At 45.6% G+C, this 16756-nt stretch overlaps 1 protein-coding gene across 1 annotated transcript; it reads right to left on the reverse strand.

Annotated features, from left to right (window-relative positions):
- Positions 1-3781: 3781 nt before the first annotated feature.
- Positions 3782-6008, reverse strand: POU4F2 (POU class 4 homeobox 2). The gene is made up of 2 exons (XM_061384055.1): positions 5422-6008; positions 3782-4978 (listed from the first exon to the last, which is right to left on the reverse strand). Exons 1-2 carry the CDS (start codon positions 5704-5706, stop codon positions 4037-4039), a joined length of 1227 nt encoding a protein of 408 aa, XP_061240039.1. The 5' UTR covers positions 5707-6008; the 3' UTR covers positions 3782-4036.
- Between the last annotated feature and the right edge of the window lie 10748 nt (positions 6009-16756).

Consider the following 16756-nt stretch of genomic DNA (forward strand, 5'->3'; position numbering starts at 1 on the left):
ACAATCTGCTATTTATCCATCTGAGTATTTTGAAAGCCAATATCAAATGGATATTTCTCAACAATTTGTACACAGTTCTTTCTTGCCTTACCCTTAATTTTGTCTTTAAGACCAAGTCTCTTCTTTTCAAATCCCTTTGTTTTGGTATTTCTCTGTAACTATCATTAATAGAAAACTTTCAGAATACATTTCTTTTAAAATTTCCACTTTTTCATAAAATAAGCATGTTTAAGCAGACTTAAATAATAGATAAAATTTCCATTTTGTAGGCAAGAAAGTTTTTTTTTACCCTTGTAATAACATAAAGAAGATGAGCTTAAAATGTGATAGTTGTAAAAGTCCAGGAACACAGGAGACAAAGAACACTTGATGATGAATGAAAGAGTATATCTAGGCCTTCAATCAACTGTTGAAGTAAATGGATAGCTGCTTTTCTGTCACTTCACTTACAAAAACTTAGGACAAGCATGCAATGTGGAAGCTATCATATATTTCAAAATGCACTAAAAAGAACACCTCTGTTATTTCTATCCATTATATTTATCAGTTTCTAATATTTTACCATGAATGAAGAAAATGAAGAAAAATCTCTTCATTTAAAAATGTTATATTTGTTGAGAGAAAATACAAGCACACCTGTCTTTCCCCTAACTGACTCCCCTTTCTCCTAACACACACTAGATAACAGCTACACCCAGGAGGAAGGAGGTGTTATTTATTGAAGATAATTTTAACCTAGATCAGAAGTCTGGTTTGTTATATATTCAAGCCACTTAATTCATTTTCTCCACTCAAGAAAAAGTAAGCAAACAGAAAGTTCTCCTACTGGCTAGAACTGTACAGTCAAACGTGTTGGAGCAAGAATGAGTCATGTGGTTGCTATCCGTGGTGCTGAAATCAGTACCCATTACAGTTAGATTGAAGGTAAGCTGAAAAGACTTTCAGGAAAACTGAATCTAATAATAGGCAGTAAAGTGGAGGAATGGGGCATTCAGCCTTCAAAACACAGGAATAAAATCAAACCATCAATATCACTATATATGGGATTACAATTTTTTCTTTTAAATCCCACAACTTTCTATATTTCCTTAGATATCTTTGCAGTGTATCTGGTTATTTCTAAATGGACATATGAATTTTGTTCTTTTGGTTATCCTTTTTATTTCAGTTATAAAGAAGCCCTTTCACCCATTATCCCTCCAACTTTCATAACTCTTTCTGTTACTTCTGAAAGTCATAATCAATTTTCCAACCATACTTAGTTCCAACTTGAGCCACTATAACAGTTTTCATTGGCACATGGGATATTTTGTAACCTCATCCTCAAAATAAGAAATGTTCCAAGACAGTTCCATATTTGAGGGGTAACATCTCAAGTTAGCAGAATTACTCATGAAGGATGGCCTGTTTCCTCCCTCTTGTTGGATGTATAACTAATATGATATTTTAATCATAGAAATAATATAAATATCTAAACCAGAACTTTCCTGGGAAAGAAGACTTTAAAAACTTAATATGTTGCCCAACTGTTGTAAGAAGTCTGAAAATTATTAAAATTGGTGAGGAGGTTTCTTGAAACTAGGATCAGAAAAAGAAAAGGTGATGTATCAAATGGGCAGAATTTCTTTGTGCCAAACCCTAGCAGACAGCTTTCACCAACTTTGGTGTCTGGATGAGTCATAGAAAGGGGGCAAAATTTTGCTTCCCTAATCACCTAAGATTTCTTCCTCAGCCCCACTCTGCCTCTTGCAGAATGTGAGTTTCCTTAAAGGCCATGGAAAAAGAGAGAAAGAGAGAGAGATGCTCTACTTCATAACCCAGAAACCTAGGTGCTTGCTGCTCTGACTGTGGAGCACTGCTCCTTAGGAGTGGTGACTGAACTGGGAAGTATAGTGGGCTATCCCCTAGGCCTCAACCAGGGTGTCCCACTCCCCCAAACAGGCCTTAACATTTGCCACACCCAGTCTCCCAGTGCTGCTAAAAGCTGAACTGAGCTCCCTTCTACCTTTTACCTATGCAATATCTCTGCTCATAAAGATTCTCTTCACAGAATTTTGCTGATCTGGAAAAAGAACTCCAAGTGAGGTATTTGGAGCCAAATGTTGTGACCTTATCTGCCCAGAAAAGCAAAGCACCCTTTGAGATGAGCTTGGCTATTATAAACCCTGGTGTTTTCTACTTTCCTAGAGAAACCCCCTCCACTAAATCCAAGTCAAACTTTGGCAACAATCACTGCATAATAAACTATCAAAATGTGTTTTAAAAAATCCCTCATCAAAATAACTCCAATGTAAATGATTTAAAACAACATCACGTTTTAAAAGCCATTTAATTTTAATAGCATATTTTAATGAAAAAAAAGCAGCATACTTTGCCAATAAAACATTAAAATCATCTCTTCAATGAAAGACAATCAAACAACACCAAAAATAACTTAGTACATTACCATAGTAAATAAACCATCTATTAACAAAAACAAGAAACCAGGTCATATACAGAATTCAAGACTTCAGAGAGCCTTAAATGGAACAGCAATACAGCAAAATTTGTAAGAATATATCTATATGTGCATCATTTTGAATGAAATATTTACAATACATAAGGTACCAGTCATCATGTACCTAATTTTTTTGTTGTTCCAAAAGAATTCTACCAAACAATGTGAATTTACAAGCAGTGCACTGTCTTTCTTATAGTTCAAATTAGTTTTTGTACAAACAAACCTCCAAAAGGAAAAACAGAAGGAGGAAGGATTCTTGTAAATGTTAAAATGTAGTCCACAAAGCAACTGAAAACTAGAAGACTGAAATAACCTTGGTGAAGTCTTAAAATCTGGAAGGGCAAACCCCAAGTGACAAATGCACCTAAAGCTAGAAAATGATGCATCATACTCATGCTTCCAACTGCTTGACTTCTCTTTCATTAGAGGTGTGTGTGTGTGTGTGTGTGTGTGTGTAAGAGTGAGTGAGAGAGTGCATGTGTAGCAGGGACAGTGTGGGAATCCCCATTAAATATGTAACAAAGTAAACAATACTTTGGACTGTGAATCAGGTCTATAGGGTTAAGACATCCATTACTGAGTATTGACTCACAAATCAGAACACTACCAGTGAAAACAAAGAAAAAAACAATCTTCATTCAAAGTGAGAATATACAAATGGGCCAAAAGGAACACAGTATAAGAGGAAAACTGTATAAATTCAGTAAACTCATTAAACATAAAAAAATTTTAACGTCACTAGCTATACGTCCCCCCGTTTGTTAAGACTAAAGAAGTTTAATTAATTAGAATGTGCACAAATTAAGTTGCTAGAGAGATAAATTAATAATTTACAGAGGGTTGTTCAGCAATAATCTAATAATAGCTTTCAAGATCAGTGAACACAGCAGGCGCAACTCCTTTCTTAAGCATTAACACTTCAGAGAAGGAAGAAGGGGGTAAGAACCACAATAAAAATATATATATAATATACAGTGTAAATGCAGAAAATCTGCCATCTTTTTTTTTAATTCAAAATACTTTAGAGATGTCTCTATCACATTAAGCATCAACTCTAGTTTAAAGTTTCAGTTCTGAATCAATTTCTACTTCTGAAAAATAGCTGCAAAGTGTACTTTTAAACTTGAACAAGGGTGACGTCTTTAGGAATAAAAACAAATCTTACTTGATCATTCTGGGGGCCTTTTAAAAGGCTGTCTCGTCTGCCTTCCTGCAAACAGCCAGCTCCAGACTTCCTCTGAAGAGGCCGAGGTGCCTTTTCCGAGTGGGTGGGGTCGAAAGGGACAACTTTGCTACAACTTGACAAATCCCTTCTTTTGTTTTTCTTTCCTTTGAGAAATCGTTTCACATTCTCACCGGGCTTGGGCTCAGTAGCTCACGCGTTTGCTCGCACTCCAATCCTCGCTTTCTCTGGATTCACATTTACTAGAATTGTTTTCTGGTTGCGAAAAATGGAAAGAAAAGAGGCAAGAGGGATGGGGGTGGGGGGAGAGATGAGGAGGGGGCCTGTCCCTGGAGAGGCCTAAAGTGTGTCTCCTAAATGCCCGCGGAATATTTCATTCTTTTCTGTTTCTGCCTCTGGTTGCAGAACCAGACGCGCACCACGTTTTTCTTAAGGTCCAGCTTCTCGGCGATCGCGGCGATCTTTTCGGAGGAGGGCCGCGGCTGGATGGCGAAGTAGGCTTCCAGCGAACGCTTCTCTGGCGCCGCGATGGACGTGCGCTTGCGCTTCTTCTCCGCGCCGTTGAAGAGCTCCGGCTTGGTGAGCTTCTCACGGTGAGACTTCTCTGCCTCCTCTAGCCACGCTTGCAGGATGGGTTTGAGCGCGATCATATTGTTGTGAGACAAAGTGAGGGACTCGAACCTGCAGATGGTGCTCTGGCTGAGCGAGCCCACGCCGGGGATCTTGAGGTTGGCCAGCGCGGAGCCCACATCGGCCTGGGTCACCCCCAGCTTGATGCGTCGCTGCTTGAAGCGCTCGGCGAATGCCTCCAGGTCCCGGGGGTCGGCGTCCACGTCGCTCATGCAGCCCATGTGTGAGGGCAGCCCGTGCGCGTGGGCCATGCTGAGAGCAGCTTGGTGCATGGGGTTCATGGTAGCCATGTGCGGCGCGTGAGCTGGAGTGGACACCACGGCGCCGTCGGGGCCCGCCATGGCACCCAGCGCCAGGCCGGGACTCAGGTGCTCCAGCAGCTCGCCCTCCAGCGCCTGGTGCGGCTGATGGTGGTGATGGTGGTGATGATGGTGGTGGTGGTGCGTGCCCGCCAACGCGGACGGGTGCGAGATGGGCACCGACGAAGAGGAGGCAGCCGACGTGCACGGGATGGTATTCATGGTGTGGTAGGTGGCGTCCGGCTTGAAGGGGCTGTGGTGGGGCGGGTGATGGTGGTGGCTCTTGCTCTGGGAGACGATGTCCACCGCCGCCAGAGCCTCGGCGCGGGCCAGCAGACTCTCATCCAGCCCGCCGAATATATTGCTCTGCAATTGCAAGTAAAAGGCACACATTACTCTCAGCAGGGAATTGTGCGCACTCTCTCCGGAAGCTCCGGCCCAGCGCTCCGCACCGCCGCCGCGCCTACAACATTCCCAGAACGTTAAAATAATAATAGTAATAATGATAATAATAATCCGGAAACTAGCGGGTGAGGAGGAGAGGAGGGAAGCCACGGAGAGAAACCAAGAGTGCACGAGGAGGAGGAAAGTGAGCCTGCAAACACAACACAACACGCGCACAGGCAACATTCCAGGTCATAAAAATTAATATGAAAGGAAAGACCCGCTGAATACATAAGCGAGAGAGAGGGGGGAAAATTGGTTGGAGGTGTGGGGTGATTTGCTGTGCAGACATGAAAAAAACATCAAGCAGATAAAGGGGGCTGTCAAAATGTGCCTTTAAGCGGTGATTATGCAGAAATACGCACCGGTGGGGTTGGAAGACACGCTCTCCGCATCGCCTCGGAGCCCCCGCCGCTGCCGCCGCTGCTGCCACTGCTACTGGAGCTGCTGCTCCGGCCTCCACCGCCCCCGCCACTCCCGCCGCCGCCGCCAGCATTGCTGGAGCTGCTCGGAGAGCTGGCGGAGGGCGCCGCGGGTGCAGAGGACCCGGGCGAGGCGCTGTGCAAGGCCGAGTACTTGGGCTCCACGTGCAGGCTGCCGCCGTGCGGCATGCTGAACGCCTGCTTGCTGTTCAAGGACATCATCATCATCTTCCCCGCCCGCTCGGGTGCCGGTCCGAGGCGCACGCACTGGCCCCGGCTGCTGGGACCCTCCCGAGAAGTGCTGGGCGAGAGCCGAAGCGGGGAAGGGCGATGCAAAGTTGTGCTCACTCGCCGCCGCCCCGAGCTCTGCGCGCCTGGCCCCGGCTACGCTCTCCACCGCTGGTTACTGAGGTCAGTCAGCGGATGCTGGGCTCGGCTTGGCGCTGGCTGCAGAACCTGGGCGCCCGAAACTGCCCCCGCTCTTCGCGGCCGCAGAGTTATACTCCCCTCTCCCCGCGCCTGCCCCCGCACACCCCGCCCTCCCTCCCTCCCGCGCACCTCCGCCCTCCCCTGCCTGGAAGCGCCGGTTTCTCCTGCTCGGATTCTAGCGTCGCCCCTGCTCCCTCTTGGCTTCCTCCAGGCTTTGGTCCTTTCTGCTCTCCTGACACCCCTCTCCCGCTCCCCCCGCCGCTCCCCTCCCCGCGCCCTCCGCCTCCCCTTCCTGCCCCCGCCCGCGCGCTGACGCCGCCGTCCCTTCCCCGCGCCCCACAGCACTCACTTACAGCAGTCCCTTGCTCAACTCTACCGGGTTGGCCAGGTCTGCGCTCCAGCCGTTGGGCGGTTCCTACCTAACAGCCGACCTCCAGCCCCTCCGGCTTCCTGAGCCAAATATGCGCCTCACCGGGAAAAGAAACTACTAAATAAAGTTGCGGGTCAAAGCGGCCTCGGCTGAGTTTTCCCCTAGACTATAACGAAAGCCTCTTACCTGCTGCCTCCCCCGCCTCCCGCTTACTGCTAAGTTGCAGGCCTCCGCCCCCAACTCGGTCCGCCCCTCCCTGCCGCTCGGGTGACCCAGATCCTTGGCTCGCGACCACAGTGTCGAGAACGCGGACCCTGCCGCGGACCTGGATGCTCCGTGCTGCTCTGCGCTTCCGGCTGGTACGCGCAGTGGTTGGCGCTTGGCTCTGCGCCCCCTCGGCCTGGCGGGTGCCTGGTGCCAAAGAGACCTGGGGTCGACAGGGCTGCAGGGCTTTCTCTGACACTCGGTTTTTCACTGCTCTCAGCGGATTGGACGGCGGAGGAGCCGGCTCCCGTCGCCTATGCGCATGCGACTTCCCCCCACCCAGTGCCCGCCAGGCCCCCGGGTACTCCCCCCAATACTACCACCGAAAGACACTCCTCTCCACCCTCTTTTCTCTTCCTCCGGATCTTCCTTCTCCTCCTCCCTGTCTCCAGTTCAGTGTGAGTTAGGTCTTGGGCGGATCCACTGGCAAACCTTGCTACTGGATTTATTATTCTTCATTAGCCACAATCAAAGAAGGAAGGGGCAACTGACGAGAGGCAGGGCCAGAGATCACAGAGCGCATGTGCTGCAAAAAGTCCTCCCCACCCGAATACACACATACACACACACACACACGCCCTCAGGGGCTGGCACGAGCCCCACTTATCTTCATTTCCACAGCCGCTCGGTGCACAGAGAGCCTATTTTTAGCCAACACTTTGCTCGCACTTTTGTCCCAGAGCGGACCACTTTTATTAGAAGTGGACACACACTCTTAGTTCCAGTTGTAAAAGAAGTAGGCACTCTCCTACAACAAAACACACGCGCGCGCACACACACCCCACCTTCTTTCTACTTCTCTCGGTGTTGGGGACTGCTGTCACACACACCCCCGGCAGAGTGCGGAGGGAGCGGGGTACCAGCGAGGGTGAGAAGACCCTGAGACCCGCACGCTAGAGCCCGCGGGTGGCCCGAACCGGACAGGGGTGGCTGGGAGCAGGTGCAGGCACACGGTGCCTGGGGAAGGCGAGCAGGTGCGAGAGCAGGCGGTAGGCCTGAGAGGCTCTGGCGCGCGCTGGGACAAAACAGAGTGGCAAGGAGCGTGGCGAAGGGGGGCCCTCGAGTGGCTGGCGCCTGGAAGCCCTGCGGCAGTGGCAAGTAGGGGGTCTCTCGTTCACCCATGACCTCTGCGGGGCAGGATAGCAGGTTCAAGTCGGGAGCTCAGTCCTCGGGAGTCGCCAAAACTAGGAAAGCTGAAGCAAACGGCGCGCGACGGGCTCTGTCCATGGTGCTTAACCCCCTTGCAACTCCGAGGCTTGCCTTCCTCCTCCAGTACATGGAGGAAAAGAATAAATAGTAGCCGAAGGGAATTCCTGCTAGCAGTGTTCCCGAGAAGAAGCCCAGGGAAGGCTGGACACGGGACTGCAGAGAGGTGTTGACATGAATGAATGTGGCTTGCACCGGTCGGTTCAAGTAAATGCTTAGGTGTTTAATTTCTACCTCAACAACAGCCAGGGTAATTTCAAGGAAATTTAAAAAAAAAGTGACATTGTACAGCTCTCACTGTCTCAAGCTTCGAGAAATGAAATAAATCAAAGTTAAAGGCTTGAGTATCATTTAATTATAGTGCGAATAGCGCTTTGAAAGAAGTAGAACAACATCTCTAAACAAATTATGACTGGGCCAGGAAGGAATTATTAGATTGAAATTTCATTTAGGCTCGGGAGACACTGCGCTTCACTGTGTAATCTGCTATGCCTCATCTGATTTGTATGCTTAATTCAGCTTGACGAATTTATTAGTTTTCATAATAGTGAAAAAATTGAGCAGTACTATGGGCTAATGCATTGTGTATACTATAAATTGTATGTCATCGTGGAAAGACTGAAGTTTATAGAAATCTTTTATTAATGTCGGTATAGGAGGGAGGATTTTTGTGCAAACATTGCAGAGGTTCAAGCCAAACTCCAGTGTTGCTGGATCTCACTGGTCTGTTAACATATCATCATATTAATTAGACTACTTCATCAATGATATAATTTCAAACTTCAAATTATGTTCTAATTAACAAGGGTTGTCCAATTTGCTTAATCTTCAAAAGGCTTTGGATGATCTAATTAGTATAAACTGTTGAGCATCTCTAAAACCTAAAAGAAATCCATTAAAAATATTTTTGGTGTATACTCTATCAGTACTGTTTAAGAACCAAAGGACTAAAAGTAAGAGTGGAGGAAGAGAATAACTGGAAGGCAAAGGTGGGCATCTACCTAGTTCTTCCAGATTACAATACTAAGGGAATCACAGGAGAAACTTTTGGGTATTGCACCTCATAAACAATGTGTTTATGTATTTAAATAAAGGCATAAGAATATCAAGGAGAAAAAACCACAAGGGGAAAAATTCTTCTCTTTCATTAGGTGCCTAATTAGATGTAAAGTGAAAAGCAACCCTGAGGAGTTTCCCAAGCATTATTGTGGCATTTGTCAGCTGAACTTGGATTGCAAAATCAAATATTTGGGGGTGTTTTGAACCTCTCCCTGTCCCCTCCCCCCTCATTGAGCTTAATTACTTGCCATAGTTGTTTTAATGTATGTTGTCACCTGGGAGTATTGAGAAATGCATATCGTTAATATGAATTAATCTTGATTTTAATAGCAACTGACAACTGATCTCCAAAATGCTAAACACTTGTCACCATTTCATATGGTAAATAAGATAGTATAATAAATTCATGAAATAAAGAGGGCACTGTTGCAATGACTGGACAAACTTTGTTTGATATGAAGTTTAGTGATTAAAACTATTTTAAGCAGGACAACTCCCAAGAGAATATTTTCCTGGTGTCTAAAATCTATATGTCACTGAATTAATTTAATACAGCTTTTAAAAATCTTTCTGATATTTCTCAATGGTATCTCTAATTCCAGATCAAAAAAGGGGGGAGCCCTTTATTCTAATTATCAAGGTGAAACAAATTACTATGTAGTTGTAAAGCAATTCAAGAGTTTATTTACCTGCATTCACATCCTCTTAGAAAACACACACTTTTTTCTTTTTTCCAAAAACAGGTGAGAGTTAGATTTCTCCTTTTCTCACTCAATAAGAAAATGAACAGCAGTAATAATGTTGTATCAGAGGGAAAATGCAATTCTTCCTTTGTCACCGCGACTTGCAATCTTAAAATCTCTCCTACCAGAAGTGTCCAGAGTACCAAGCTCTTTGCAATGTTATCAATAAAACCATTTTGGTTTTGCCCACAGGCAGTGTTGCAAAGTGCACCAGCAGGTGTGGAAGTTGCTTTCTGAGGAAGTGAGACTCCAGTCCCCCAGGTATCGGAAACCATCTAAACAACAGGAAAGTTGAGAATAAACCCAAGGGACAGCAGCAAATGGCCCAGCCTTGGAAATCTGCTTCATATGACCTCCACATACACTTCTATGTCCAAGCATTTTTCTGCCCTGCGCTTATGCACACCTTCAGACCTACCTAATAAACTGAAAGCAGAGGAGTGATTTTCTTTTTTTTTTGAAACAAGAGAAATAGAAAATGAATCAACTACATGTGTGTCACATGTGTGTGACTACCAGAGGGGCGCCTTTCTTTTCGCCAAGCCTCTTTGTTTGACAATAGCTTCTGTCCCATCGCTGCCAGATGCGATGGATGTGACCAACTTCCCTCCCGCGGGCAAAGAATCGCTTGAGGTTCCACTCAAGCTCCCTGGCAGCGGGGTCCCTGCGGTAGGCACCCCCTCCCAACCCCGAAATCAGCCCGCAGCCATCCCGAGAGGAGAAATCACTGTCTCCTCTCCTGTATCTGGGACCTAATTTACTATTAAAATTTTAAGCAATGCATTCATATTTTACTGGACCTAATGTGTTTTATTAAATTTTAATCCATTAAGGGCAGTGTGATTTCTCTGTATTTCAAACAGAATTGAGTTGGATTACAAGGAAGATTTTTTAAAAAGAGAGATCTGACTCCTTTCATGCTCCATCCAGACCTCGGGTTGTTAGGGCTTCAGGGAGGAAAGGGAGAGAGGATGGATTCTCCCGCGTCCCATTCTTCTCAAGGTCAATCTGCTCTGGATCTGAATAGACTCCGACCCCCTGAGCTCTCTCTGCACTCTGTAGCTTAGGGCACAAACTCCTCCATGGCCTCCGCTGTTCCAAGGAAGAAAAGAGGCGGAAATTAGCCCTGAAATTGAGCCCTCTGGGAGCGCCCAGAGAGCCCAGCTACAGCGCGGAAGGGGTGGGGAGGAGGGCTCGCCTGGACTTCTTAAGCCCTGGGGCTATTTCGAGGAGTAGGGGTGCGTTTTACTCAAACACCTTTCCTCTTCCCAGCAAGTCCACCACTGTTCTTGTGTTTGTCTCTAACTTTCTCTCTCCACTGGCTCCCCCCTGAGTCCCAAGCCCCATTCGCTTAAAGGTCGGAAGGAGTACCTCTTTCCCCCAAAGCTCCCAGGCAGCACCCGTGCGCGAGGGCGCACTCTGGCCTCAGTGTCTTCCTAGCTAACTCACTCTCCACGCCTCCGGCTGCAAGACCTCAGCAAGTGTCTCCGGAAACCTCTACATCCGGCAGTTCCCAGGCTCTCCTGGATCGAAATTCGGGCTCGAAAACTCCTGCTCTCCCAACAACGCCTGGCAGGGCGAATGAAGTGGGGTCACTGGCGCTCTGGAGCGCGTACTTTGCGGGTAGGGAGAGACTGGATCCCGGGCCAGGGCCCTGTAGTGGCTGGACAAGCCAAGTGGGACTCTCTAGATAATTCTGGACTGAGGACAGCGGCCGGGCAGGGGACCAGAGGATGAGAAAAGGCAAGGTGGAAAAGGAAGGCAAACGCTTCCCCTTTCCCCGGTGGAGGGAAAGGCGCGGAGCTGAATTTCAAATAAAGCAGGCTGACTGGGAAGAGGGAACGCGGGACTCGCCAGTCCCAGGCCCGCTGGATGCTAGCAAAGCTCCGAGACACATTCACGTTTCCGGCGGGTGGGTTGACTGAGGTCGAAGTGGGGCGAGCACTGGCGTCGACTAAGCTTCGGAGCAAGCACAACAGGCGCCAAGAAATTAACAGCCGCCCGAGGGAAAGAGTGAGTCCTCCGTTTCCAACTCCTTACTCCCCAGAGCTCCAGGGCGCGAATCACACTCTGAGCCACGGACACACATACAGACGCGCTTACACCCACGCATGCAAACGCACAAGTGCTGACACGCACACTCACTCAGATTCACACCTGTTTCTCCCCTCCCCACTCTCCGTGCAAAGGGGAGGGGGCAGATCTCCGCGTTCTGTGCCCAGGCAAGCGCCCCTCTGTTTACTTTCCCCGATGAAACTGTTATTTTTCGTCGTAGTGAATTTCCCTGGTCCGTGTGTTTACCTCTTCCCAAAGTTAAGTCCAGTCACGAAATCAAACTTAAGGCATTGGAACAATCAATGAAGACTTTTTGCAGTCCATGGCGCCTTGCGCTTCCTGGAACTAAAATAAATGCAAGAAATCGAAACTTAATTACTTGAAAGAAATCCAGAAATCCCTCTGCATAATTTATCCAGTCATTTTTCGTAGCGTTCGTGTTCGGTGCAGTGTATGTTAACTTTATACTTCGGGCTAAGATCTGGTTTCCTTCGCCGATTCCTTGGGGGTGACTCCACCCGACCTCAGCCAGGAATTTTGCCTTGCACTAGATCCCCCTTCTTCTTTATCCCCAGAGCTGATCTAGTAACTTTTTTTTTTTTTTTAATTCCGAGGTCACCAACTGTAATGGTACAAGAATCCCTGGGGCTGAGTGTTCTGTGAAGTTAAAAGATGGAAAAAAAAAAAATCTCACCCATTTTCTCTTCTTTTTGCTCACTGGGACTATAGTCTAATTCGTGTAAGTTGCCTAACACTAGATCTGAAATCAGGACCCTTAGTAAATACAAGGCAGGAACATTTCTCTGAAGGAACAGTGCCCCATCAGAAAGTGCCAATCTGCTGGTGATGGAAAAATTGATTAAAAGGTAGACTTTTTTCCCATCTCTCCAGGGAAATTCCCCCTCTTCCTCCCTCCCTCCCTCTGTCTCTCTCATTATCTTCCTAAGGCACACTACTTGAATATTTGTTCCTACCACACTACTCTTCAAGGTATATAGCCAGACCACAAACCCACTACATTAGTTTCTGCCTCTGATATCTGTTCCTTTCAGACTCACTCATTTTCTCCTTTGGTTTCTAGTTAATTGAGAATCTTCGTATTCATAAAGTGCCAAAAGATCTTCATGGGAGGGGGTTATGAACGGAGTTGATGTTCCTGTGTTCAGTTTCAAGATACGGGCTAATATCAAGTGAATTTTGTACGTATTGTGATTCTGACATTGAGTCCTATTGGGAATTTAGAAATTTCATGATTACTAAAGCTATGGCTAGTGGATTTGCAGAACAGAACGGTCCCTGAATCTATTAGCGTGGAAGGGTGTTTCCAGAAAGACAAGCTTTCTCACAGACATCTTATAGAAATCTGAAGTAGTGTTATGAAAGAATGAAAAATACATTGGGGAACAGCTTGGAAACTGAAGTACATTTTGATTTAACTTACATTAACAGAAATGTAATGTAAAAGTGAAAGGATCTAACAAAACCATTAATAATTAAAAAATAATTACAGATAGTCCATCCTTACTATTCATAACCACTCAACACTTTAGACAAAGAAAACGGAATACTCTTAATGGGAATGAGATGTGAGCAGACTGCTAATGAGAAGTTAACCAAGGACTGTGAATTTGTCAAAGGAGGCGAGTTTCCTTGTTCCCCTCACACACACACACACACACTTTAACGCTCTCAGAGTTGGCTTGGACCTTCCTTTTCCATCAGCATATACACTGAGTGTCGGTTTATGCAGCAGAAATCTCTTGAGCAATAACAATAGGGACCTTATCAAATTGTGACGATCAGGGGCACCAGATGGTTTGTCTATTAACCATCCTCACTGACAAATATTTATAGGTGCCTAAGAGATTCATGCTTCTGTAATAGATTTTGGTTGGACAATTCCATCCCACAAGGATTTCACAAACCAATGACCCTCTAAAGACAGCATTTGTTTCTGTTCCTTGTTTGTGACCACTTTTTTTAAAAGATGTCATTCTTTAAGGACTCATTGTCATCCTTTTTCTTTGTACCTTATACATTCATTGTACTCCTCACCAGAGGAGTTGCGTTCCAGTATTTTTTTAAATGTGCGTATTAATTTTTCTGTTACCTAAATTAGATTTTCTTTCCAGTATGAATTTTCCAATGTTCCAAGGCTTTAGAGCAGTTTTCCATGTATAATCATGCAGTAAACTTTTAATCATGCAATAGACCTTTAAAAAGATGTTGGGAGGAAAGATACAGTGACTCCATTCTGATTTACACTGCATATTCTTCTTTATTTTGTTTGAGTCACATGGGACTGCCCTAGAGTGCTTGGCTGATGTTTGGAGACACTGGGAGGAAATCAAAGGAGCCTTGCGGAAAGCAAACTTCACTGCCTCTTTGCAGAGATAAAGGGAATTCTTACAAAAGGAGAGATTTGCAGACATACAACTGGAATTCAATGAAGTCATGGCTGAGGCATCTGCTGAGAAGCTACCAGGAAGTGGAGACCTACAGCCCTTGTCAAATCTTTCCAATCTAAAGAATTTGAAGCTTCCTTCCTTCCCCATCCCCAGATGAATTAGAAACAAAACAGCATGCCTTTTGTAGGAAACAAACAAACAAACAAAAAAACCTAAGGAGAAATGCTAATGGACTGCCCGAAAAGATTATAAATACTGCTTAGCTGTATAAATATGACCTGAGTGCATAAAGCATGATAGAGTCCATGTAGGCGTTCACTCTCAGTTTCTGTTTAATGCAGTAGAAGGACATTGTAACAGTAATGATAGTAAACACATTTAAACACTTTATCCTTTCTTGAAATTTTACATATTGCCCATGACTTGCCAGTAAATCTTGTATATCTAGAAATGAGCTAATCATTCAGAGAATTTTAATATTTGTACCTAAGTATGTGTCATTGTCTCTGTCTACCGTTCTCTCCTTTAGATGCCTGTGCAGATCATCAAGATAAGAGTTCAGCTAACATGTGCTCTGGATGATGTTATAATTTGGCGCTTTGACTAGATTTTCCTGATATGCACTTAAGACATGAAATTGCTCTAGTATTATGATGGTCAAGCTTTATTTGAAAGCCTTAAGATCTCTCCTCTTCAAAATACGAATTCTATATGCTCTGTTGTTGTTGTTCAGTCGCTAAGTCGTGCGACCCCATGGACTGGAGCACTCTAAGCTTCCCGGTCCTTCACTATCTCTTGGAGTTGGCTCAGATTTATGTCCATTAAGTCAGTGATGCTGTCTAACCATCTCATCCTCTGTCTCTGCCTTCTCCTTTTGCCTTCAATCTTTCCCAGCCTCAGGCTCTTTTCCAATGAGTTAGCTCTTTGCACCAGGTAGCCAAATTATGATGACACTTTGTGATGCCATGTGCTTATTGCACCCTTTTGCTTGTCAAGGGTAAGGCCAAAGAAGGTGTTGTCAGTATTGTGCTTATCTGACATATTCCTATATTCATAGTCCATTGGTTTCTCCTGGACTGCACTGTCTAGTCTGGACCACATGATCAGTCACTTCTATAGTAACCATGCTAGCCATGGTGATCTCTTTACTCGCCTGCCTTCCCTTATCAAATTTAACCCGTCCTGTTTTCTCCACTTTTGCCAGTAGGCTGCTGATAGGACTGGCAATAAGAGAAGAGGCTACTTTCTCTTTAAATTGTAATTTAGGGACTTCTCAGGTAGCTCTAGTGGTAAAGAATTTGCCTGCCAATGTAGGAGATGAAGGAGATCTTCCATCCTGGGGTTGGGAAGATACCCTGGTGAAGGACACGGCAGCCCCCTCCAGTATTCTTGCCTGGAGAATCCCATGGACAGAGGAAACTGGCGAAGTACGGTCTGTGTCATCACAAAGAGTCAGATATGATTATAATTTATTATGTATCAAATATATATAGATATGTATATCTGCAATATCTTGAAACTTAGTTTCCTTCTGATGATCCTTCCTCTACTACACAACCTGTGATGCTGAAAACTACATTTCTCAGGTTCTCCTACAGTTCAGGTACTGGCTGTGAGGCAGAGGTGTGGCTCAGTTATTCTCTATTGGTGTGAACCCAAAAGGAGTGGAACTTTCTTACAGCCAACAGTTGTTGCTAAGAATGGTATCTTCCTGAAGTCTGTAGTTTCACCAGTGTCTTCCTTATTCTCCTAGAGCTCATGACTTTTCTAGCAAAGTTGTTCTGCACTAATTCTGGGAGTTGTTCCCAGAAGTTCAGTGTAGAATCTAATGCTTCATTCTTTTAAAAGCTGTGTAAGCACATGCCTGTCTGAAATCTGTGTTTGTTTAAAACAGATAAAGTAGTTTCTGTGAATTGCAGCTAGACCCCCTGATCTCAGGGCTTCCCAGCTGTGCTAGTGGTAAAGAACCCGCCTGCCAATGCAGATGTGAGAGACATGGATTTGATCTTTGGATCTTCCTGATCCAAAGACCCTGGAGGAGGGCACGGCAACCCACTCCAGTATTCCTGCCTGGAGAATCTCATGGACAGAGGAGCCTGGAGGGCTACAGTCTATAGGGTGGCAAAGAGTCGGACACGACTGAAGTGGCTGAGCACTACTCCATCCACTCCATCCTTCACCTTGTTTTCTCTCCTGCTCAGTATCTTTTTTACTCACCTTTAACTGACTCCCCATCTCACTCCCTAGAGAATCTACTGCACACATTCCCCACATCTGCCATCATGACTTTGAGCGCATAACCTCACCTCACAGTTTACTAAGAAGATAGTGCACCGCCACGCATTCCCTTAAGTTTCCCACTGCCGCTGAGGTATGTTTCCTGCGTTTTCACCCAGCCTCTCCCTGGATTCTCTCATAAGTTCACCTCCTCCCTCAAATTGACCCTTTATTTTACTCACGACTTCCCATCCTCTCACCGCTTTCAAAACCTTGGTCTGTCAATTTACTCTTTTTCCTGCATCTTTAATTTTTCGCCTCCCGTCTCTCTCTCCCTACCCAACTAATATATTCAAGATGCTTTGGCCGTAACACTTATTTTATTCGTTGTGGCATGTGGTATTTAGCTCCCTGACCAGGGATCAAACCCAGGCTCCCTGCATTGGGAGCTTGGAATCTCAGCCACTGGGCCGCCAGGGAAATCCCTGGTCATATAATTTAAATAAAACAAAAACTCTTTACATTTC

This window comes from Bos javanicus, chromosome 17, assembly GCF_032452875.1.
Source record: "Bos javanicus breed banteng chromosome 17, ARS-OSU_banteng_1.0, whole genome shotgun sequence".
In the NCBI taxonomy this organism is placed as follows: domain Eukaryota; kingdom Metazoa; phylum Chordata; class Mammalia; order Artiodactyla; family Bovidae; genus Bos; species Bos javanicus.